Source organism: Hirsutella rhossiliensis (genome assembly GCF_020360975.1).
Source record: "Hirsutella rhossiliensis strain HR02 chromosome Unknown scaffold00022, whole genome shotgun sequence".
Classification (NCBI taxonomy): Eukaryota; Fungi; Ascomycota; class Sordariomycetes; order Hypocreales; family Ophiocordycipitaceae; genus Hirsutella; species Hirsutella rhossiliensis.
In genome coordinates, this window is record NW_025408688.1 from 443,946 (window position 1) to 467,188 (window position 23,243).

Consider the following 23,243-nt stretch of genomic DNA (forward strand, 5'->3'; position numbering starts at 1 on the left):
TACAGTGCCATTGTAACGGGCAAGCCGCTTTAACGGCGGCTGCGCCGCCTAGCTTCTAGAACCTTCCATTGGCTCGAAGCTATAAAATGCTATTGTGCTCTCATGTAGTAGATTCTCTTTCTTTCTTTCTTTCTTCTCTATCTTGATAGTAAACAGCATAGGGACTAGTTAGTTGTATCAACTCACTAGAGGCCTTTCACATACTATCAAGATCACTGAAGACATTGAAGACACTGAAGACACCGAAGACACTGAAGACACCGAAGACACCGAAGACACTGAAGACACCGAAGACACTGAAGACACCAAACTGAGTCCCGTCGAACTATTAGCGTTCAGCGAAGTCGCGATGGCCGAAGATAACAACAACATGCAGCCGGACGTCCTCAGCGCCCTGGTTGCCGAGATACGAAGTCTGAGAGAAGAGAGTTCCCGAAGAAACACCCAGTTTGAAGAACGTTTTATTGCCCTGGAACTCCAACAACACCAGCAAGCCCGTTCGTCTGAACTCCTAGAGCCAACGCCATCTGTCACCCCGGCTGTCCCCATTGAGGACACCCGTGTGGTCGCCACTCACAACCCTGACCCAACCAAGCGCCCCAAATTACGAGACATACCGAAATTCGGCGGCGACAAGGCCCAGTGGCGAAGCTGGAAACTAGAAACCGAGGGAAAGCTACGAGTCGACAAAGAAGCCCTTGGAGATGCAGAAGGCCACTTTATGTACATCTTCATGAGCCTAGAAGGCAAGGCTAAAGACAACGTGACCACATTTGTCGAGATGCAAACCGAGAAGAAAACGTTCAATGTTGCTGAACTACTCAACCGCCTCGAATTGCTGTACAGGGAGAGGGATCGCAAGCAGAGAGCTACACGCAACCTGCATTCGATTAAGCAAGGAGAGAATGAACCGTTCACGTCCTTTTACCCCCGCTTTGAGAGGGAGATCGCCAACGCCAACGCCGAGTATTGGCCAGATGACAGCAAGATTTCCTACCTCCAGGAGGCACTAAACGATAAAATGAAAGCAGCCCTCATAGGCTCTGACCCCTCTGCCATCAGCAGCTATGTTGGGCTGGCGAGGAGGTGCGATTCGCTGAGCAGCCAGATGGAATTGTTGGGTCAGTGGAAAAGGCCTCGAGGCAACACAAAGAGTTCGGACAACTATGACAACCACCAGAATCATGGAGGCCAGGCTGCCCAGAAACAGTCTGGCCAGAAAACCGAAGTTAGACGAGAGGATATGATGGAATGGGAACCAACTCTACAAGCATCCGCGAAAGTGAACGCTGCGCGCACCCGCAGTGATAAGAACACATATGGTTACCAATCCAAGCGACCAGAAGACCAAGCGCTGTTGGGCAAGCGTGCCAAGTGGGTCGACCAGGCCGAGATGGACGCCCGTTACCGTGAAGGGCGTTGCCTCCGTTGTGGAAGAGACAACTGCAGAATCGAGCGCTGTCCATTGGCTGCGCCTATCCGACCCGCAAACACGACCCGACGCACTCAGGTCAATGCCGTGACCCCGTCACGACCAGCGGTCACTAAAGCCGAGGTCGCCGAAGACGATACTTCTTCTCATAGCGATGAAGATTCAGACTAGGGACACGCGGCGGCTGTGAGAGAATGGGATGTGAGCGGAAAAGCAAAAATGGACGGAGAACCGTTCATAGCAGACGTCAGGGTGAACGGCACAGACTTCGTGCCATCTCTTGTCGACTATGGCTGCCTCTGCTACGGCGCGGTTAGCAAGCGCACATTTCACTCTCTCCAGTTGCCACATATACGCGTTCAGCCGCGTATCTTGGAGAACGCAGCCGGAGACGGCAAGGAGGTCAAAATCGACAAGATCACGTATGTGTCGATCGACCTCGATGGACATCAGCAGCATCGTGTCTTCATGTACGTCATCGACGATCTGAACTGGGATATGATCCTGGGTAAACGATGGATGGAAGACCAGGATGTTCACATCCATGCGAAGGAAGGATATCTCGAGATCGGGTCCAATGGAGTTCAAGTACGAGACCGACGACGTTACCAGCCTCCCAGCTAGATGTCTCTAATGTCATGGCCGCAACCTTTTAGCAGAAGCACGCCGTGACAAACGCAAAGGCGGCATTGGAGTTCACTCGGTCACGATGGCGGATATTGACAAGGCCCTAAGACCGAAACCGAAGACTGACGTAATGGAGAAGCTGCCACCACAGTACCACAAGTGGTCTCGAGCTTTCTCTCAGCAACTGGCCGACCAGCTGCCCCCTCATCGGCCAGGTGTGGACCTGAAGATCGAAGTGCTGAAAGACGAGCATGGCCGAGAGAAGCCCTACCCTGGGGACCGCTTTACAGCATGTCCCGCGAGGAGCTATTGGTACTACGGAAGACTCTCACAGAACTACTCGACAAGGGATTTATTAGAGTCAGCAGCTCGCCAGCCGCGGCACCAGTCCTTATGGTGAAGAAGCCCGGCGGAGGCATCCGCTTCTGCGTGGATTACAGAGGTTTGAACCATATAACGAAGAGGGACCGCTATCCCTTGCCCTTACTGAGCGAGACCTTGCGAACGATAGCCAAGGCAAGGTGGTTCACCAAGGTAGATGTTATAGCAGCGTTCCATAAGATCAGGGTCGCCCCGGCGACGAGGAAAGACAACTTTCAGAACGCGCTATGGATCCTTCGAATGGCTGGTAGTTCCATTCGGCCTGACAGGCGCACCAGCAGCCTTTCAGCGGTACATTAACAGCGCGCTCCAGGATTACCTAGACGATTTTGTGTCAGCATATATCGACGATGTCCTGATCTTCTCCTCTGGAAGCCTGCAAGACCACCGCGACAAGGTCGGCAAGGTCCTCCAACGACTGATGGACGCCGGGCTGCAACTGGATATCAACAAGAGTGAATTCGAAGTCAAGGCTGTGAAATACCTTGGGTTTATCATCGAGGCGGAGTGTGGGATCCGAGTCGACCCTGAGAAGGTTGAGGCTGTGAAGGAATGGGCAACCCCGACGAATGTTAAGTCCGTGAGGAGTTTTATTGGATTCGCGAACTTCTACAGGATGTTTATGCCAGAGTTCTCGGTGATAGCGGAGCCGCTAACGCGGCTAACGAAGAAGGACGTGCCATTCCGTTGGGATGAATTGTGCGAAGAAGCCTTCGAGAAGCTCAAGGACCTGTTGATCACGGCCCCGATCCTTGCACACTTCCATCCAGAAAGGAGACTATCGTGGAAGCAGACGCTTCAGGATTCGCGTCGGGAGGCGTGCTCTTGCAGAGAGATGATAAGGATGGACTGGTACGACCTGTCGCATACTTCTCGAAGAAACATTCGGCAGCCGAAGCGAACTACGCTATCCATGACAAGGAGCTACTCGCCATTCTCAGATGTTTGGAGCAGTGGGAACCAGAGCTACGGGCAGTAGAGCACTTCAAGATCCTAACGGACCACAAGAACCTGAGGTACTTCTACTCGGAAAGGAGGTTGACAGAGAGACAAGTGCGGTGGTCGGAGTTCCTGTCCAGGTTCCAATTCGAGCTCGAATGGAGGCCGGGCCGCAAGGGCGGATTGCCTGACGCACTCTTGACGGGACCAGGATATGCCGGCCAACTACTCCGATGAACGACTAAAGGGACGCATTATGAGGCTATTCCAAAATGATCACCTTAGAAGGGTCCCAATATCGACATTGTCTACCAACAACGAGGGTGCCCAGGAAATCAACTTCGGAAAGAGATCAGGATATTTGAAGATGAGGAGTTACAGCAGCTGTGGCACGCCGCACGGCAAGAAGACAAGCTTTATCAAGAACTCACGAAGCTGGTAGCAGATGGAGCGAAGAGTTTGCCAACAGAGTTACAGAAGGTTGTCAGCATTTCAGAATGCTCATTAGACAATAGAGGCCTGCTGTGCTTTAGAGAACGCGTCTGGATACCCGGTTCGGAGCCGCTACGTACAAAGATCATCCAGGAAACTCACGACTCTCATATCACCGGACATCCTGGAAGGGACCTCACGTACTCGACTCTGTCGAGACGCTTCTTCTGGCCGGGTGCCGCTAGCGATGTACGTCGGTTTGTGCGCAACTGCGAGGTTTGCGGACGAAACACCATCTGGAGGATACAAAGAAAGGACTCCTAAAGCCGCTCCCTATTCCGCAACGCATATGGAGCGAAATTACCATTGACTTTATTACTGACCTCCCACCGTCGGGGAAAGATGGCGCGACGAACTGCATGGTGGTCACGGACCGACTCACCAAAGGCGTCGAACTCGAAGGATTGAACGATATTTCCACAGAAGCGGTTGCAAGAAGACTCTTCGAACGACACTACCCTGTCCATGGCATCCCAACGGCTATAACCAGTGATCAGGGTCCCCAGTTTGTCAGTGGTATGTGGAAAAGTTTCTGTCAGATGCTAGGGATCGAGCAGCGGTTGTCGACGGCGTACCATCCACAAACCGACGGTGCAACAGAACGAATGAACCAAGAGGTAGAGAGGATTCTTCGGATATGGACGAATTATCTGCAGGAGAACTGGTTAGACTTGCTTCCAATCGCGATGGCGACTATTAACGAGAGGAAGCAACCTCCACCGGACTGAGTCCGTTCTTCTTCATGCACGGCTACCACAACGAGCCAATCCAGTTAGTTGAGCATCGAAGAACGGAAGACACGACGCAGGGGGAAGCGACAGCGGAGGATTTTATTCAGAGACTACAGGACGCCACGGAGTTTGCGCAAGCAGCGATAGCTATGGCCCAGGAAATACAGCAAGCGCAAGCCAACAAGCACAGGACAGCCGCACCGAGATACGAGCCTGGGGATTGGGTATACCTCAACTTGAGAAATGTCAAAACATCGCGACCCTGCAAGAAGCTCGATTGGCTACATGCCAAATATCAAGTGCTCGCGGAAGTTAGCCCACATGCCTACAGGTTGGATGTGCCTGGGCGCATCCATCCAGTCTTTCACGTCGACCTACTCCGGCCAGTCCCCGGAGACCCATTGCCTTCGCAGAAACTCGATCAAGAGAGTGCCCCACCGGTGCTGGTGGACGGCGAAAAGATGTACCTTGTTGAAAGAATTCTGGATGAAAGAATGGAAGGTACGCATAAGAAGGTGCTCGTAAAATGGCATGATTACTCGCAGCCTACGTGGGAACCCCTTACCACTATTCGACACACCGATGCATGGAAGCAATGGAAGAAGCATAAAAGGAGTGTCACCTTCTCAAGTCATCTTGCCACAGATTGCCACGATCCCCCGCAGGGTGGCAAACCACTCAATCAACTCAACCAAAGAGTCAAATTGAGTAGATTGACGGCTTACATCAGCGAACCTCTCGTTGAGTTGAGCAATCCAAGCCCTCGTTGAATTGATTGCGTTGATTGATGGAGTTGATGCCCTACCCTACCTATTAGTAAGCTACTTAAGGTCCTCAACACCATCAACTTCTCGTCCTTCGTGGGGCACCTCTTCGGGAAGACATCGTCATCGACTGAAGCATCAATAATCCCCTGGTAGTCGGGTATTAGCCCTGCCTTCAGCCAAGACCGAATTGCCTGGCCTGCATTGATCGTGTTAGCCTGAAGCCGGCTGCGTAGTCGTGTGACCATTAGCCCAGCAAATGAGAACGCCCTCTCGCACTCTGCTGACATTGGCGGTATAGATAGCATATCAAAGGCCATTCGAGCAAGTCTGGGATACGTTGACTCTTTGAGTTGCCAGTATTGGAACGGATCCGTGATGTCTCCGTCATCTGCGCCGATATCAACAGTCCAGCGATCGAATTCATCGGCAGTAGGTGGCCCACGACGGGTTGTGGCCGTCTGACCAGCTTGTAGCCGGTGCCTCAGTCGGAACTGTTGGAACTCGTTCAAGTCGTCAACCTTTCGACGTTTAACCATCGGAATAGCCTCGTCATCGCTGAGAATTAATGACTTATAGTCGCGTTCCCAGATGCCCCGAACAATCCGTCGTGCCTCAAGGACCCATTCAGGTCGATGAGCCCAAGCCTCCTCAAACCATTGCAGTCGCAAGGCGGGATGGAGAGCGACTGCAGCATAATATACCGGGCACTCAACCAACTTGATATAGTATTTCTCCAACTTCTTCCACCCCAATTCGACGTTTATCGCGAAATGCTCGGAATCAGGCACATCCTTGGCGAATTCCTTTGCCTCTTCCAATCGTTCAAGGAGATATTCGAATGCTTGGATAATATCCCATGCTGTTCCGTATGCCACGAGGTTGCCGCCCTTACGCACCCGAATCTGGGCATCTCCTCGAGGGCCTTGATGGCATTTTCGAAGTGCTTAAGAATATTCCGAAAGTGGCTGATCACTGTCCAGTCGTTACCGGTCAGCAGGTCAGAATCTCGGAGGCATGCAGGCATGTCTTTCTTCTTTGACCTGCTTCGGGTATATTCGAACTGTTCCAATGCGACGAGGTCGTCAAGAAAGTCGTGCAGTAGAAGGGCTCGATCCATCATCTTATAATGGGACAACCATCGTGTCATGTTATCCGTTAGAACGTCAACTGGTTTCTTCGTACTGTCCCTCTTGCGTTGTAGATCCCGAAGCATGTACGTTAACCTATCCGATTGATGAATCCAGTGGACAAGGTTGTGGAGCTTGCCAATAGGCCCCCTCTTCCGCCAGAGATCATGTCGAGCAAGGTCCAGGTCGAGTCGCTCTTCTGATTTGAAGACTTCATTATCTTTGCCAAAGAGCAGCGCTTTGGCCACGAGATTGATGATATGCCCAAAGCAGCGGACCCGTCTCTGCTTCCCTTCAAAATTAAAAACGTGTCCCAGTGCTGCTACCGCCGTATCGTTATTCTTCGCATTGTCAAGCGTGAAATACCCGATCTTGTCTTGAATCTCGAATGATTCGATCACTTCCGCCACCTGCGACGCTATATTCTCGCCAGTATGAGACTCTCGGAGTTCAGGAGCCCAAGGATGATCTTCTGTGGCCGCTTTTCCTTAGAGATAGAACGCAGCAATCCCATTAAGCGCATAGCGATTGGGCGATCTCCAGCCGTCAAACGCAAGGTGTATCTGCCCGGGCGCTCCTCAGTTCCTTTATCACAATATGCTTGTACTGGTGGTATTCTTGGAAAAGCTTCGTTCGAATAGTCGAGTGTGTCATGTGGGCTTGAGTCAGGGCGATCGAGGGATTGAGGTATTCGAGAAGACGCCGGAATCGAGGGCTTCAACTGCGCGGAAGGCAACATTCGACTCGGTGATCCAAGCAAGCAAGAGAGATTGGAAGACATCTTTATCGAATTGGTTTTTTAGCTTGTTAATGAATGCTTGCTCCTTCTGGTCATTGGCATCGAGGTTGAAGAATTGGGCAATAGAACGCTTGTTGGTTGTAGAACCCTTCGGTAACCGTCTACCTGATGGGTCAATAACATTGTGAGCATCATGTAGATGGCGCTCAATGTTTAGGGTCCCTTTGCCGCGAAGCTCACGGGTCCCTTCGGCGATTTCTTCGGTAAACACCGCTCACAGACCCAGAGGCGATTATCTACGTTAGCTTGATGTTCAATGTCGAACCCAAAGCTCCAGATCCACGATTTGAGCTTGCCGGCGCGTTGAGACTTGGTATAGCCGCGGAAGTGATGCCAGGGAAGGCATCCCACTCGAGATGGGGAACGGGGCCTGAGTCGCCTGAATCGCCTGATGGCGGCAAGGGAGTAGAAGAAGGCTCAGGAGATTCGCTCATTGCATATAGGAATGTTTAGATCAGCCAAGGCGTTGTGGAAGAATCGAGAAGTGTAAGTGGAACTGAGGCGAGAGATTGAACTTTGTTGTGAAGCGCGTCGATGCGCGCAGCGCGTCGACTCTTCCAACGGAACAGGGGGCCCTGTTCCCCGAAGAGGAGAGCAGGCTTACCTACAACGGGCCTGAGTAACCTGTAAGGTTAGTGGTAGCTATATACCCAATCCGTACCTACATTTCGCCTTGGCCACCTACCCTACAGGATCCCTGACCGTCAACGGCAATCTCATCAATCCATCAATCAACGGGAGCATGAATTGAATTGACAAGCTTATTCAGCAGACACTCGATTGAGTTGATTGAGTTGACGGTTGCTCAACTATATTGAGCAACCGTTGCTGGGATTGAGTGGTTTGCCACCCTGATCCCCCGGAAGAGGAAACGTTGGAAGGGTCTCGAGAGACAGCGTCTACGCCGCCTCTCGAAGGTGGAAGAAGTCGATGCTCGCAAGGAGATTGTGGCCCGCTTCCAGTCTGCCTTGATCTTGGCCTGGGAGCTGGCGGAGACAGATTCCTCATTGGCTCGCGAGTTGGCCAAGTGTCGAGAAGACTCCGGCCTGGGCCGAGCTCCTTCGGAACGTGGAGACGATCACCATGGCCCCGTCCTGTCTCCCACTTCACTAGCATCGTCGTTCAGCCAAGATGGACAGGAGTACGAAGAGTGGAACGGCTTCTCTGACGGGAGTGTGGCGATTATAGCGACGTTGAGCCTATTCCCAATCCGCCAATCCCCGGTACTGCAGCTCCATCGATCGAGGCCCTTCACGCAGAGGTGAACGCATTCGCGAAGGCGAATGGGTTCGGCGTTGTCAGGCGCAATGGCACGGGAAGTCAAACAAGGAAGACACGCTACGTATTTGAGTGCGATCGGTATGGTCAGCCACGCCCATCTAGAGGGTCTGGGCTTCGCCAGAGGCGGTCCCGCAAGTGCGGTTGTAAGTGGAAGGTAATCGCGGAAGCCTTGGAAGGGAATAACTATATGTGGACTCTACGAGCATTGCCTGATCCCGAGCACGGCCGGCATAATCACGAACGGAGTACGGTATTAGCCTCTCCGCGCACCCAGTCCACCGAAGGCTTACTAAACCTGTCAAGGCAACAATCGAGACTACAAGCCGGCGAGTTGGCATCCGGGCACGTGACGTGGGGGGACTTGTTCGGGACAGCCACCCAGGAACCGTCTATACGAGAAGGGACATATATAACGCCAGGGCGCTTCTGCGTCGCGAGAAGCTTGGTGGAATGAGCCCTACAGCCGCGTTAATCAAGATTTTCGACGAGAGAGGCATTCCCTATATCGCCAAGTGGTCAGAGACCGAGCCTGACCGCCTTGTTGGGTTGGTATGGACCTTGCCCTACTGTCTCCGTATGTGGAAACGCTTCCCCGAGGTGATAAGTTTCGACAACACTTACAATACGAATCGCTTCAAGCTCCCACTCTTCCAGGCGACGGGCCAAACTTGCCTTAAGTCGGTCTATAACGCCGCCTTTGGCTTGATCGATAACGAGAGGCGCGAAGGCTTCCAGTTCCTCGCTGATGGAATTAGGCGGTTGGTTGATAGGCATGCCATTCAGCTACCCAATGTTGTGATTACGGACTTCGACAAACAGTTGAAGGCAGCACTGGAAGATCGGTTTCCAGATGCTCAACAACAGCTTTGTATCTTCCATATCAACTCGAATGTACTACTTAACGCTAAGCGCAAGTGGAAGTTCGCCAAGGAAGATAGTGACAGTGGCTCCGATGATGAGCAATCGCAGGCAACTTTGACTCCGCACGACAAGGAGGCTGTCCTTGCGGCAGGGAGACAAGACGTGCCGAAGTCTCGGAGCGATGTCCCCGCCACCGTACCCCATAGCTATCGTGGTGTCCTTGAACTGTGGAAGCTTGTGGCTTTCGCAGAGACGAAAGGAGACTACGAGAAGGCTTGGGAACGCCTGTGTGACGAGTTCGATGACCAAGAGGCCATTCTGATCTACCTTTACAATACCTACTTACCCCTGAGCACACAATGGGCGCAATGCTTCATCAAAAAGCACCGCAATTTCGGCATTAGGGTGACATCTGGCACGGAGGCAAGCAACAACAACGTCAAGAGCTACCTGCTCAATGGAATGAACCATCTATTTGGGCTTGTCGAGGCGATAGAAGGCATGGTGGGTGATCAGGAACGAGACTTTGTCGACAACTGCGCAGAAGACGAAGTATTAACCACGCGTACCCACTCCAACCCTGGTTCAGAGTACCTGGGTGAGCTCCGCATAACTGCGTCTCTACGAGGGCTCAATCTCATTGCTAGGGAGCACCGTTACGCCTTGAAAGCGGTACCAAGGAGGTCTTGTCCTCGGCCAGAACCGATCGGGGACTGCGGCGAGGACTGCTCCGTGTCCTGGCAACTGGGGATCCCTTGCCGTCACACGATCTACCGCAAATTGGAAGCAGGAGAGTTCCTTACGAGGTGGGACGTCCACCCGCGGTGGCATCTGCGAGAGCCATTTTCACGGGACCCTTACCGCCGGATTCTTGATCCCAAGATCGCAACAAGCCTTCGCGGACGACCAAAGAATACAGCACAGCCTCTCCCGGCGAGTATGGCGGTAAATCGAGCGGGTAGGGCCGGTATGCAACAAGGAGAGAGCAAAACGGTGGGGGGCAGAAAGAAGGCCGTCCTCGGGCCAGGCAAGACGACAGGCGTGCGGGCAACTGGGCGCAGAAGGCGGCCGAGTGTGCGGCGGCAACGGTCCGAGTGGGAGCTCATCAGTGACGAGGAGCCGGTGCCGGCGCCAAGCGCATCCAGTCACTCAGGCTCCGGCAGGCCGGCTGTCACGTCGATGGACTCAACTGCACCGAATCCACAGAGTGAGACTGGCGCTGGTGAGTGTATTGTCGTTCAGACGAGCCAGAGGGTGACTAGATCTATGGGTGCTGCGCAAGATGCGTAGGGGATTGGCATTCCACTGTTAGGCGCCCCATCATTTCATGGCCTGCCCCTTGAGGCTGTATTGCTGCTTCAAGTCTGGACCGATTCTTATGGCTCGAGTATCATTAGATAGCTTGAAATGAGCTCTATGGGCAGTTCATGGTAATTCATTGAAGCTGTGATGAGAGTGTTCAGATTGAAGGAGCCGGATTGTTCTTGCAGACCGATGCTATACTTGGCGTTGTGCGTGCAGGGGCTCGTTCACCGCCTTTGGGCTGACGGGGCAGCGCCTTGGGTGGGGCCCATACAGCCCATGTAAGGAGCGCCCCCGTAGTAAACCGGTTGGGCCCGCATATCAATTGCCTTGGTTTATTCAGAGATATCGTTCTCAAGCAGAAATTCAATGTCACTGATTTTTGGAACAGGTATGAGTGGCAGGGTCGTGGAAGTAGCCATTGCCACGGCCTATACTGGATGGATGGTGCCCCCAGTGTTGACTTGGAAAGGGAGCATGTGCGCAAAGAGTTCGCCCGCGCCTGGAGTTTCCACGTCACAGCATTCAATCCTGAGCCAGCCCGAGTCCAACAGCAAGGAGAGGGTAATCCCTTGGCTGTGAATCCGGTGCAGCATCCCTTGACGTTCCAATGGCTCTCACAAATTCTGAATCGCTGCCAACGCCACCATTGCAGTGAGACATACTGCCTACGAAAGAAGAAGGGTTCAGACGAGATTTCTTGCCGCTTTTTCTTCCCCCGGGATGCGAGAGATACGGCTGACGTTGTTCGACGCCAAGGACACTCCTATTTCTCCTTCGAGGCGGCCAGGAATGACAGCCTTATGAACCACTACAACCGGTGTCTCAGTCTTGGCTGGTTAGCCAACATTGATATCTCCCCCTGCACCAGCCTTCAAGCCGTCATTAATTACGCAGCCAAGTATTGCAGTAAGATGGAGAAGCGGACCGACAGTTATGCAAGCCTGGGGCAGCAAATCTTGCCCTATGTCTCCCACCAGAATCCACTTCTTTCTTTTGCCTCGCGTCTAATGAACAAGCTGCTTGCTGAGAGGGACTTCTCGGGCCAAGAGATCTGCCATGTGTTACTCAACTGCGAGCTCCAGGAAGGTACCCGTGTTGTAAGAGCCGTCGATTGCCGTCCCTACGAGCAACAGGGCCGGTCGCTTCGCCTCCAGGGTGATCATGATGACGACGCTGAGGTCGTTGGGATATATGAGAAGTATCTTTCTCGCCCTGCCCTTCACGAAGAACTCACTTACCTTGACTTCCTAGCCAACTGGAATACAAGCAAGAGGGATGGGAGAAAGTGGACACGTTGGAGTCGTCAAGCTAAGCCTCGAGTGCTATACTACTTTCCGCGGTACAAGTCGAATCCGCAGCATCACCAATACGATGATTTTTGTCGGGTAAAGCTAATGCTTGCTCACCCTCATTGCGATCCCGTCGAACTACGCAAGATCAACGGTGTAGAGTATGACTCGTATGCATCTGCCGCCGAATTCTGTTTTGCGAACCACCAGCACCCTGATGATTACTATGGCACACCTAATGCCGAAGACCGTCGACCGGATCCGGATGAGTTCGAGGAAGAATTTCACGAGCCTGACCTTCTGGAGGAGGACTGGCTTGAGCTTGCCCGCCAGCTTCCCGACTGCCCACCAAGCCAAGAGATGGTAGATCTCCTGGGTAGACGGGATATCGATATCCAATACGATTGGACACCCCACGTCGGTCGCTACGCTGATCCAGGGATCGTTCAGGGCGATTATTGGCGCCAGCGCATTGCGCAGAATCCTCTCTATATGGATGTTGAAGACCTGCCTTCAGAGGCCCGCGATACGCTCAACGCAGAGCAGCGGATAGTTTACGATACAATAGTCGGACACTTCCAATGCGAGAGCGAGGAGCAGATTCTACTCCATGTTGACGGTGGTGGCGGGACGGGCAAGTCCTATCTGATCAAAGTCCTATCTTCACATCTTCAGAAGCTTGCCAGGAACCGGCCCAGTCCAATCTGGAGAGCTGCGCCCACTGGGGTTGCAAGGAACCAGATAATGGGGACAACACTACACTCTCTGCTCCGGCTACCTGTTGATAGGGCGTTTACAGAGCTCTCCCCAGCAGATGCTAATGCTCTTCAGAAGAAGCTACGGGACGTTAGGTATCTCGTGATTGATGAGAAAAGCATGCTAGGTCTGCGTCAACTTTCGTGGATCGACAAACGCCTCCGCCAAGTCTTTCCTGCTAGAGCAGCCGAATTCTTTGGCGGCATAAGCATCATCCTCGTTGGTGACTTCTTCCAGCTCCCGCCGATTGCGAACAAACCCTCTACTTTGATGGACCACTCAAAGACCTGCACGAGGTCTCTGGCCAGATCGCATATAGGGCGTTTAACCACACTGTCTTCTTGCAAAGGTCCAGCGGCAACAGGGCGACGACCAGGCTAGCTTTCGTCTTGCACTTGACGAATTACGTGGCCTAAAGCTATCCATAGAGTCATGGAAACTTCTGAGCCAGCGTGTGCAGGCCAAGCTAGGCCAGCGAGACGTAGATTCGTTTGATGCTGCTCTTCGTATCTATAGCAAGAAAGCTCGTGTTAGCGAGTACAACTACGAGCATCTCGTCCGTCTCAAGCGTCCAGCAATCCAAGTCATGGCGAAGAACATTGGTAACGGTGCTGACAAGGCAACGTCGGAACAAGCTGGCAACCTGGCTGGCCAGTTTCCGGTATGTATTGGTGCTCGTCTCATGCTAACCCAGAACATCTGGCATCCAACAGGCCTAGTCAATGGGGCCCAAGGGACAGTATATGACATCGGTTGGGCGCCTGGCGCTGATACGCACCGTGACCCGCCATGTGTCATTATGATGGTGATGGATAAGTATACCGGGCCATCGTATCTAACCACGGATGATGGGCGCGAGGTAGTACCCATACTCCCAGTGAAGCGAGACTTCTTTCTTGGGGCGTCCGCCAGTACCCGAACGCAGTTCCCACTCATGGCATCATATGCCATCACGGTTCATAAGTCACAGAGCATCACAGTTGACAAAATGGTGACCGATCTGTCTGAACGTTACTTCCAGACTGGGCTTAGCTACGTTGCAGTCTCCAGGGTCAAGACATTGGAGGGCCTAATGATCGATACGCCTTTTGAACGGGCATCTCTCCACTATGAGAAGCTACCTGATGGCAAGTAGAGCTCCATCATGTTATTCTTGCTTGAGGCTCTATAAGCCCTAACAGATTAGCAGGTGTTCTGATGAAAGTTCGCGACGAGCATCGGCGCAAACAACAACTTCGCCAACCACTGTTCCAACCTCGCTTTTCTTGATGACGTCGCTATAGTGCACGGAGAGGGCCAAAGCTCGTCATTGTCATGCACAAACCGCTTCATGGTGCGCCAGCGCATAGCCAGACCCAGAGGTACGAGCATCATGTCATAGAGATACATCCTTCGGACTGTATTACACCCTCCCCACCTCCGGTGAGGGTGTCAGCATATTTTACGTATTGTCAAGGCCAAGGACCTCTGGGAACTCCTTCCACATTCTCTCGCACCAAGGATAGGTCCAAACGACGGCGCAACCCCGATTTTCGTCGTCGAATTTGATACGATGCTTGATATCGTCTTGTTGGAGTATTCTCACGAACGCCTGAGTAGCGGTTAGGCCGTTAAGTAGCTCCTGTCTAATCCTCTGGCGATCATTATAGATATCCTTCTTCCGGAAGAATCTATGCTCGGGGTCGGTCTTCCTTATAAGACGAGACATCTCGCGAGCCCTAATAGAGATCTCGTCGGTAAGATCTCTTTCCTTGACTTGTTGGGCTGCGGTACGGCGGCGATAGATATTATGGGCAGATAGATCGAGAGACTGCCCGTGATTATGACGACCTTCAGCTACTTTGTATGTCCACTTCCAGTTAGAAGACTTCGTGGCTGAGACCGTAATCTTTACGGGGCAATCGAGCTTTTGGGTTGCTGTTTTGCGGACTCCAGCGCTTTGCGACGTGCGCCGAGGGCCTCGATCGCAGATAAAGATGTAATGGCTTGGCTGGGCTTCGCCGTTAATCTCACGCTTATAAGAGGACGAAGCCTTAACAAGAGCGACACCGTTCTTGATATGGAAGTCGCGGAGGAAGGCGTCGACCTCTTTAAAGGAGTCGAATTGAGGCGATGGGGGGAGGAACGGGATATCATCGTCATCGTCGTCGTCGTCGTCGTCGTCGTCGTCGTCATCGTCATCGTCGATAGAGGCAGCATTGGCATTAGGGGCAGCGGCGGCGGCGGCGGCAGCAAGGGCAACAGAATTGGCAGCAGCAGCAGCAGAAACAGCATTGGCAGCAGCGGCGGCGGCAGCAGCAGCGGCAGCATTGGCGGCGGCAGCGGTAGCAGCAGCATTGACAGCAGGGGTAGCAGCAATAGCATTGAGAGAATCCATCTTAGATACAAGTGTGTTGCGTTGGTGATGTGTGCGTTGGTGATAACCTCAAAATCTCATACGAAGGGAAAATTCGTTACAACCTCACAGCCTCGCAATGCGCCGGCGCGAGTGCGTTGCTCCGGGTCCGCCTTGCGCCATGCGCGCGTAAGAAAATTTGGTGGTTGGTCCTGGCGCAAAAAAAAAAATGGGACTCCCCGTGCAAATAGCAATCCTCATTATTATATGGTGCCTTCTGCCGAAAGCGCCGTCTTACTGTAGTGACTTACGCTGAGTCCCTAGGTACCCAGGGATACACATGCAATTCGGGTGGCGGGGCTTGGGGCCGTCTAGCCCGGCCATAAGGTGGGGATGTCGTGCAATTAGAGAAAAGTGGGCGTGCAAATAGCACTATCTCTAGTGCCGGGCCACTAGGGGCGTCGTACAGGAACTGAACATTTAGCGGCGGGTGGCCTGCGGTATGTGATTGGCTAGGTCTCGTATCCAGACACCACCCCGGCCATGCTCACGGACCGGACGGCATAATATCTAGGCCAATCAACATCCACGGCCCGTGTAAGGGCGGCCCGGGTATCAAAATGGTTCGGCCGGTATGTATATATATATGTATATACATTGCCCTGGCTAGATACTTTACCTGCCTAGTAGGTTCCCGCCTTATTCTCGATTCCTGAGTTCATGATGCGTGCCTACGTATTCCCTGGTCAGTCAGCAACGCTGCAAACCATATCCCCAGCGCCCCTTGATAAACAACAGTCGATCACGCGCATGTTTGACGACGCAAGGGACATATCTTCAATGTCGATTTCACTAAAATTGACACCCATGATGAACAATGGATTCGTTCCAGCGATACTGCCCTCACACAGCCGCTCGCTTTCCTGGCGAGCATGACGGCCTATCTACGATATCCTCCCAAACCAGCACCGACTCTAATGACCGGTCATTCCCTCGGGGAAATTACCGCTCTCGCTGCTTCAGGCGCCGTGACTATCAAGGCCGCGCTAGAGCTGATCAAAGTCCGCAGTATGGCCATGCAGGATGCATGTGCAGAGCAAAATGGTGGAATGGTAGCTATCATGGGGCTGGAGCAGCAGCAGGTTCAGTCGGCTTGTGATTCATGGAACGCGCGAAACGAGCATACTGGGGGCTTGATCATCTCCCATTTCAATAGCCCTGGCCAGTTCGTCATCAGTGGCAGCGAGGAGGCCCGTAAGCGACGCCCGTTCTCCATCTTTTTCCTCTTGGGCCCAGTGTTTACCCATGCATGAATACCTTGCGACAGAAAACTGCTGACTTTGAACTTTGCAGTGGAATATGCGTGTGCACGCTTGATATCTGCTGGACGAATCGTGAAACTCGCTTCTCCGGGCGCCTTCCACTCTGCCTACATGTCCAAGGCCAACGACAAGTTCAAGCTTTGTGTTCTTGCCGTCAAAATCCAACCACCAAGCTGTCCTATCTATCAAAATGCAACTGCTCGTGGTAGCACGGATCCGGCAGAGATACGAGAACAGTTGCTGCATCATATGGTCTCCCCTGTCCGGTGGACAGAGACCATTAGGAACATGGCCAATGACGGGGCGAACGAGTTCATTCTGGTTGGAACGGGAGGCGGTTTGCAGAAACTAATCAAACAAATCGACCCTCGAATCAGTGTCTCGGTATCAAAGACGGAGCGATCCTTGTCAATGCATCGACTAGTTGACATGAATTCTCTTTGCAATGGCCAACGAGTAGGGCCCCAGACTCCTTCCGAGCTCCACCTGGCCGAACTGTGGGCCCATATACTCTGTGTGGACCCGAGAGCCATCAGTGCGCGCGATAGCTTCTATCAGCTTGGCGGCGACTCGATTGCGGCCATGCGAATGGTTTCATTAGTCAAAAGCCGAGGGTTCGTTATATCAGCTCTGGACGTCATGAAAAACCCAGTCTTGCGTGACCAAGCTGCTATGATGAGGGAGTTGAATCAAGTCCGCGATGGAGAAAATGATGAGGACCCTTACGTTCCGTTCTCGCTGCTGCCTTTCAACGCATCGGATGTCGACACGACGATAGTGCAGGCAGCTGAAGCGTGTGGCGTGGACGTGGACCAGATTCAGGACATCTATCCCTGCACGCCTCTTCAGCAAGTGCTCATGGCAGCCACGGTCCAAGATCCCAGCAAATACATAGCAAGGTTGGTTTATGAAGTTGGCGACACGATGCAGAGCTCCTTGTTACTTCGAGCCTTTGAAGTTACCTGCCTGCGGATAGATATTCTGCGTACCCGCATCGTCGACACCTTGAAAGCGGAACTTGTCCAAGTCGTCTTGACAGAGACGGGCTCAATCACAGAATGGCAGCATCTAGAAGACTACCGTGCTTCGCACAAGCCGATCCTGGGCCTAGGTACTGCCCTCGTGAGAGCTGACCTGGTACAAATCTTCTCAGATTCACGAAGCCGTCGACTTTTTATTCTCTCCGCGCATCACGCCGTCTACGATGCTTGGTCTTTATCTCTCATCCTTGACCAACTCTCTTCCGTCTACCGTGCGTCTTCACCCCCACCGGCAGTCGCTTTCAGTCAGTTCGCAAAGTACGTGAGGAAGAATCTGGACGCCGAATCGGCCCGTGAGTTCTGGCAGGAAACGCTGCAAAATACGGAGGCCACAGCGTTCCCCAGCGTCCCAAAGGCTTCCTACAGTCCTTCGAACCAGCAGACGTTCAACCACCGCATCGCCGACGTCGCATGTCCCCCGGGAGGAGACATTATGTTATCGACCGTGTTGACCACGTCTTGGGCCACAGTTGCCTCGCGCTACTCGGACTCGGACCAGGTTGTCTTCGGCATGGTCAGTAGTGGACGTCAAGCCGCAATGCCAGGCATAGAAAGCGTCCTCGGACCAACCATCGCCACTGTACCTGTTCGTGTGCACGTGCCGGTTACAGAAGCCCTCTCGAGCGTGTTGCGGAGGGTCCAGGCAACTTGTCTGGCAATGATCCCTTTTGAGCAGACGGGAATCCAAAATATCAGAAACTACAGTCCGGGGCTGGAACGTACTTGCCACTTTCAGACACTGTTGGTCCTACACCCACCCCAGAAAGCCAACAATCATGATGGGCATGATGGGCATGATGGCCCGCTCCTGGTGCGGGCCAAAAGGGAAGACAGCCTCATCAAAAGCCTCACCCATGCGACAGATGACTTCGGAACCCAAGCCTTGTCCATTCAGATCTTCCTACAAGAAACAGGCTGCGTGCTTGAGATAACGCATGATCCAAGCGTACTCAACGGCCACTCCGCCAGGCGGCTCGCGAGACAGTTTGAAGCAGTTGTACACCAAATAATTTCATCGCTGAGGGCCAAGGCTAGTCACGAACTTCCCATGGGACGACTCTCTCTCGGCAACGACAGGGATACCTGCCAGATCTGGCAGTGGAATGCTGTGGCACCAACTTTGATCAAAGGCTGTGTGCACGACATGGTCACCGAAGCCGCCGCCAAGTATCCCCATAAGGCAGCTCTGTGCTCTTGGGAGGGGGAATTGACTCACCGGCAACTCGACAACATGTCGACGCGACTGGCCCACCACTTGGTACATCTCGGTCTGAGACCTGGAGCCATCGTTCCGCTGTGCTTCGAGAAGTCCATCTGGACCGGGGTCGCCATAATGGGAGTCATGAAGGCTGGTGCTGCATCAGTGGCCATGGACGTTGGCCAGCCCGTACAACGGCTGCGACAGATTGTCAACAAGGTTGATCCGCGGCTCGTTCTGTGCTCGGCAAACGCAACAGACCTCGCGGTAGGGCTTATTGAGACTTCCTCTTCTCGTCAGGCTCTGTCCGTCTCGGCCGATCTACTGATAACGCTGAGCTCGATCCCGCTCGCGTCACCATCGCAATTGCCCAGGTATGCCGCTCCACAGCTCTTTGGTTCCCTTTTCGTGGTCTGGTTTCGTAGGAAAGCTGCTTAATGTCATTGCAGTATCGATCCTTCGAGCCCCCTGTACGTCGTGTTTACCTCAGGCAGCACAGGCGTACCAAAGGGGGCTGTCATCTCGCATGAGAATTTCTGCAGCGCCATTTATTACCAGCGGGAGGCCATGCGGTACGGTCCAGGCTCGCGAGTTTTTGACTTCGTCTCTTACTCCTTTGACGTGACATGGCCCAATATCCTGCAGACGCTTACGGCAGGGGGCTGCGTTTGCGTGCCTTCTGAGGACGAACGAAAGAATGACATCTCGGCAGCAATCAGGCGGCTGGGTGCTACCGCCATTCACGTGCCCCCCTCCGTTGCCAGGCTGATCGACCCGGCAGAAGCCCCGGCTATCGAGCTCGTCGTCCTGGGTGGCGAGCCTGTGGCCCTGTCTGACGTGACGCGGTGGGGTACTGGAGTTGAGGTTGTACAGGTGGTACGCTTCTCTGAGAGTTCTCTTGTTGTCTTCGGCCTCGTATTTTGTTACTGACTTCCCAACCGTACAGTACGGTCCTGCAGAATGCACACCACCAGTCATGGTGTCGTATAACGTTTCGAGTGGGGACTCTATGAAGAACATTGGTCGCGGCTGCGGCGTCGTGCCCTGGATCGTCGACGTCAGCGACTGCCAGAAGCTCGCCCCTATAGGTGTAATGGGCGAGCTCGTTCTCGAGGGGCCCTTGGTCGGGTTAGGCTATCTTGGAGAGCCAGAAAAGACGGCAGTGGCATTCCTGCAGGATCCGGTCTGGCTTGTCCGCGGGTGCCCTGGCCGGCCGGGGAGACCAGGCCGCGTCTACCGAACAGGAGACCTGGCAAAGTATGACGCAGACGGTTCCATTATGTTCATCGGCCGGAAAGACGCCCAGGTCAAAGTCCATGGCCAGCGTATCGAGCTGGGCGAAGTCGAGGTCCACGTGGAGAAGATCCTTCAAGGCCAGCCCTGCCAGATAGACGTCATGGTGGATGCAGTGACACCAAAGAACAGCACAACTGCCATGCTCGTCGCCTTTATGGTAGTCGGCAGCGGAGCTTCCTCCCTTGACGACAGAGGAGGAAGCCATACGGCGGCTTCGCTCCGCGACATCAGTATGCTCCTCAAGCAGGGACTTTTGGAAATGCTACCAGTGTATATGGTGCCGACTGCGTACATCCCCATCGAGAAGATGCCAGTTACGGGGACAGGCAAGAAAGACCGCCGACGACTACGCGAGATTGGAGCCAGTATGACGCTTGAAGAGCTCACTTCGTACAATCCTGACCGGCAAGAGAAACGCCAGCCAGAGACCAAATGGGAACGCCGGCTTCTACTGATGGCTTCCAAGATCCTTGGCACTAGAACCGATAGTATTGGTGCCGACGACAGCTTCATTCAGATTGGTGGTGATTCCATCGCTGCCATGAGACTGGTGGCACTGGCCCGGAACCAGTACAGGGCAACTCTCACCGTGAACGAAATCTTCAAGCATCCTCGGTTCAGTGTCCTGGCGCAGCTAGTAGAAAGTCGAATTGCCAGCAGCACAGAGGACATGGCGGCGATGAGCGGCATGATTCAACCAGGGTCAGATATTTTACGAATCTAATCGAATCGAACACTTAACTCGGCCTCCGTATATTCGGATCGAATGGACTGCATCATTCTTGGGGTTTCGTAGATTCGATCGAATTTATGACTAATCCCGGTGAAGGTAGCACCTCGTGACTTCAGATGAGACGGGATCGATAGTCGCCATACTAAAGTCGGGGGACTTTATTCCGGGGAAGTCATAAAGTAATAAGACTTTGGAGAATACCTTTGCTCGACTATGTAGTACCATGCCCCACCCCCCTTTCGGTAACACCCACCTTTCGGTAGCGCAATTGAAAAATTCTCCACCAAAAGTCTACCATTTGAACTACATGAAATATGATCAGAACTTAACATTATAAACACAAAAATTATATCATTCCGTAGAAATGGACGCTCTTATATGTACCGGCGCTTTTTACCATTCGCCCGGATCTGGTGGTGACTGGAAGGGCTTCGGTGCCACCTTGACTTCGATCACTGAAGCTGTCTCCACCTCTGAGACCGCCTCCTCCTCTGTGTCAGAATTCAGCACAACGGCTATCTCTTGGCTTTTAATTTGGGGAATGGCTTCCTCAGCCACCAAAGCTTCACTGAGAGTCATGAACCGTCTGTTCGGGTTCGGTGCTCTCCTCTTCTTGCCTCTCTGCAGCCGGGCCACTTCTTCCTCTAGCTTCGCGATTCTGTTGCTGTGCTCGGCAAGCGTCTGTTCTTGGGCTTCAAAGCCTCTAGCTATCACGGCGTATCGTCTCCGGGTGCCAGGAGTCTTGTTCTTTCCGAAATCGCGAATCTGGCGGCTGTTTCTTGGCGTATCATCAGAACCCAAAATGGCGCGGACTTTGGAGACGTCTCTACAATGTCCGCGTGAATTTCTGGATGCCGCAATGCCTTGGATCGTGAGATCGGCCAATTCCCAGTGACCCTCCAGCCGGACAATATATTCTTTGCCGTCATTCCAACCTCGCGCGCTTTAGCATATGCCCGTATAAAATTGACCTTATGAACAGGCGCAGAATCGGTCAAACAGGTCAATTTCTGAAGTTCTTTCCGGTAAGCTGCCTTGGAGGCATTGAATACACCGTTATCTAACGGCTGGAGGCCATGAGAGCAGTGGGCAGGAAGGTAACAGCAATAAACGTTGTTCAAAAAGCATGTGGCCATCCATGCATCCTGGTCCCGGTTAACGGTAATTCCTACAGAGGTGGATAAAGAAACGCACCGTTGCATGACTTCCATGTCCATCTAATATGATCAGTCTAGCATCTGAGGCATCGGCTGGTCGCGTCTGGGGCAAATAGACCCTCTCAAGCCACTCAATAGCGATATGGTTGTCCGTCCATCCGTTGGGCGACGTTATGTAATGCCAGTCGGCTATTTTGCCGAATTCCGTCAAGAACCACTGTTTCTGAAGTTCTTTGCCCTTAAAGATAATGCCAGGGTAAGGACACGGCCGTCCGCGGTGATAGCTTCAATAAATGAGGTCCAGTTGCGGGACTGTGGCCCTTTCAGAAGGGCCTTCCGTTTTGGGTCTGCACTCCCAACCACAAGACTATCCAAACCTGGCAAAAGAGTCTGGTTAGTAAAAGTAATGAAAGACAAGCCAAATACTCACCAAAGCCAGACATAATACCGCCTTCGTCAACATTCACGGTATTTTCTTGTTTAATCCATCCATACTCCTTTTCCTGATATCGAAGAACCAGTGAACCGCACGAGGCGTAAAAGCATTAAATCGGTTAGCTTCTGACGTCTCCCACGCTTGTTCTTGATGTCCGGATGGCGATTGATGAATTTAGAGACCCAGTTGCGCCCCACTGTCCGCTCGTTGTTCAGTTGCTTCATAAGAGCCTCCACACATGCGCGGATCTGACTGTGGGAGGGAGCATAGCCGAGAGACTCTTGGCGGAGGATCCAAGAAACCAAGCGAGCTTCCTGAGACTTACTCAAGAGTTGACGAGGCTGGATCTGATCAGCCAGGGCTACCTGGCCTTTGAGTCTGTCGGAAATAGACTGCTGAGGTATGTCATACTTTTGGGCGGCGCGGTACTGCGACAAGCCGTTTTTTGTGACATCAATTATCGCATTAGCCATAATATCCTCCGTATAAATACTCCGAGGCCGCTTTAAGGTCATTTTGGTCATGTGGTGGAGGAATAACGAGAAGAATCATCGTCAGGAGGCGGAAGGAGATTAGGGGGTTGGATGGTAATTTCGCGTGCAAGGTACGCACAGGCCACAGACCCTGTACAAACATTCAACCATCGAAAAGTAGAATTCAATCAATCCTCTATCTACTCCAAGTGACGGCTTGTGAATATCTTCAAAGCTGGCTGGAATCGGTGTAAGTGAAATTGATGGGTTTTGGTGGGGATATTTCCTAATGCGCTACCGAAAGGTGGGTGTTACCGAAAGGGGGGTGGGGCATGGTAATGCAGAGGCTAAGCTAAGCAGCTCCCGTCATGGGGGAGCAGGCTGAGGCCGTGGATCCTGGTGGGGCAGGACACCCCTCCTTCGACGCCAACGACGTGAAGCCAAGCATCAACCCTCGAAGACACGG

The 23,243-nt window shown here is 52.9% G+C and overlaps 6 protein-coding genes across 6 annotated transcripts; 4 read left to right on the plus strand and 2 right to left on the minus strand.

The window, feature by feature from the left end:
• Positions 1 to 349: 349 nt before the first annotated feature.
• Positions 350 to 1,603, plus strand: HRG_11733 (retrotransposon gag protein; the record flags this gene model as incomplete). Its single annotated transcript, XM_044870203.1, has 1 exon — positions 350 to 1,603. The coding sequence occupies one exon, from the start codon at positions 350 to 352 to the stop codon at positions 1,601 to 1,603; it is 1,254 nt and encodes a 417-aa protein (XP_044714698.1).
• Positions 1,604 to 1,651: 48 nt separating this feature from the next.
• Positions 1,652 to 3,419, plus strand: HRG_11734 (reverse transcriptase (RNA-dependent DNA polymerase) domain-containing protein; the record flags this gene model as incomplete). The annotated part of the gene is made up of 7 exons (XM_044870204.1): positions 1,652 to 2,020; positions 2,199 to 2,274; positions 2,325 to 2,455; positions 2,522 to 2,593; positions 2,649 to 2,895; positions 3,085 to 3,259; positions 3,320 to 3,419. The coding sequence occupies 7 exons, from the start codon at positions 1,652 to 1,654 to the stop codon at positions 3,417 to 3,419; spliced, it is 1,170 nt and encodes a 389-aa protein (XP_044714699.1).
• Positions 3,420 to 12,136: 8,717 nt separating this feature from the next.
• HRG_11735 (PIF1-like helicase domain-containing protein) lies at positions 12,137 to 13,590 on the plus strand (the record flags this gene model as incomplete). Its single annotated transcript, XM_044870205.1, has 6 exons — positions 12,137 to 12,448; positions 12,512 to 12,685; positions 12,863 to 13,036; positions 13,137 to 13,163; positions 13,239 to 13,448; positions 13,528 to 13,590. 6 exons carry the CDS (start codon positions 12,137 to 12,139, stop codon positions 13,588 to 13,590), a joined length of 960 nt encoding a protein of 319 aa, XP_044714700.1.
• A 1,056-nt stretch (positions 13,591 to 14,646) lies between these two features.
• Positions 14,647 to 15,164, minus strand: HRG_11736 (uncharacterized protein; the record flags this gene model as incomplete). The annotated part of the gene is made up of 2 exons (XM_044870206.1): positions 14,647 to 14,675; positions 14,801 to 15,164. 2 exons carry the CDS (start codon positions 15,162 to 15,164, stop codon positions 14,647 to 14,649), a joined length of 393 nt encoding a protein of 130 aa, XP_044714701.1.
• A 3,551-nt stretch (positions 15,165 to 18,715) lies between these two features.
• HRG_11737 (AMP-binding enzyme domain-containing protein) lies at positions 18,716 to 20,702 on the plus strand (the record flags this gene model as incomplete). Its single annotated transcript, XM_044870207.1, has 5 exons — positions 18,716 to 19,056; positions 19,132 to 19,558; positions 19,629 to 19,770; positions 19,816 to 20,398; positions 20,459 to 20,702. 5 exons carry the CDS (start codon positions 18,716 to 18,718, stop codon positions 20,700 to 20,702), a joined length of 1,737 nt encoding a protein of 578 aa, XP_044714702.1.
• Positions 20,703 to 21,104: 402 nt separating this feature from the next.
• On the minus strand, positions 21,105 to 22,819 carry HRG_11738 (tc5 transposase DNA-binding domain-containing protein; the record flags this gene model as incomplete). Its single annotated transcript, XM_044870208.1, has 3 exons — positions 21,105 to 21,537; positions 21,906 to 21,928; positions 22,364 to 22,819. 3 exons carry the CDS (start codon positions 22,817 to 22,819, stop codon positions 21,105 to 21,107), a joined length of 912 nt encoding a protein of 303 aa, XP_044714703.1.
• Positions 22,820 to 23,243: the final 424 nt, after the last annotated feature.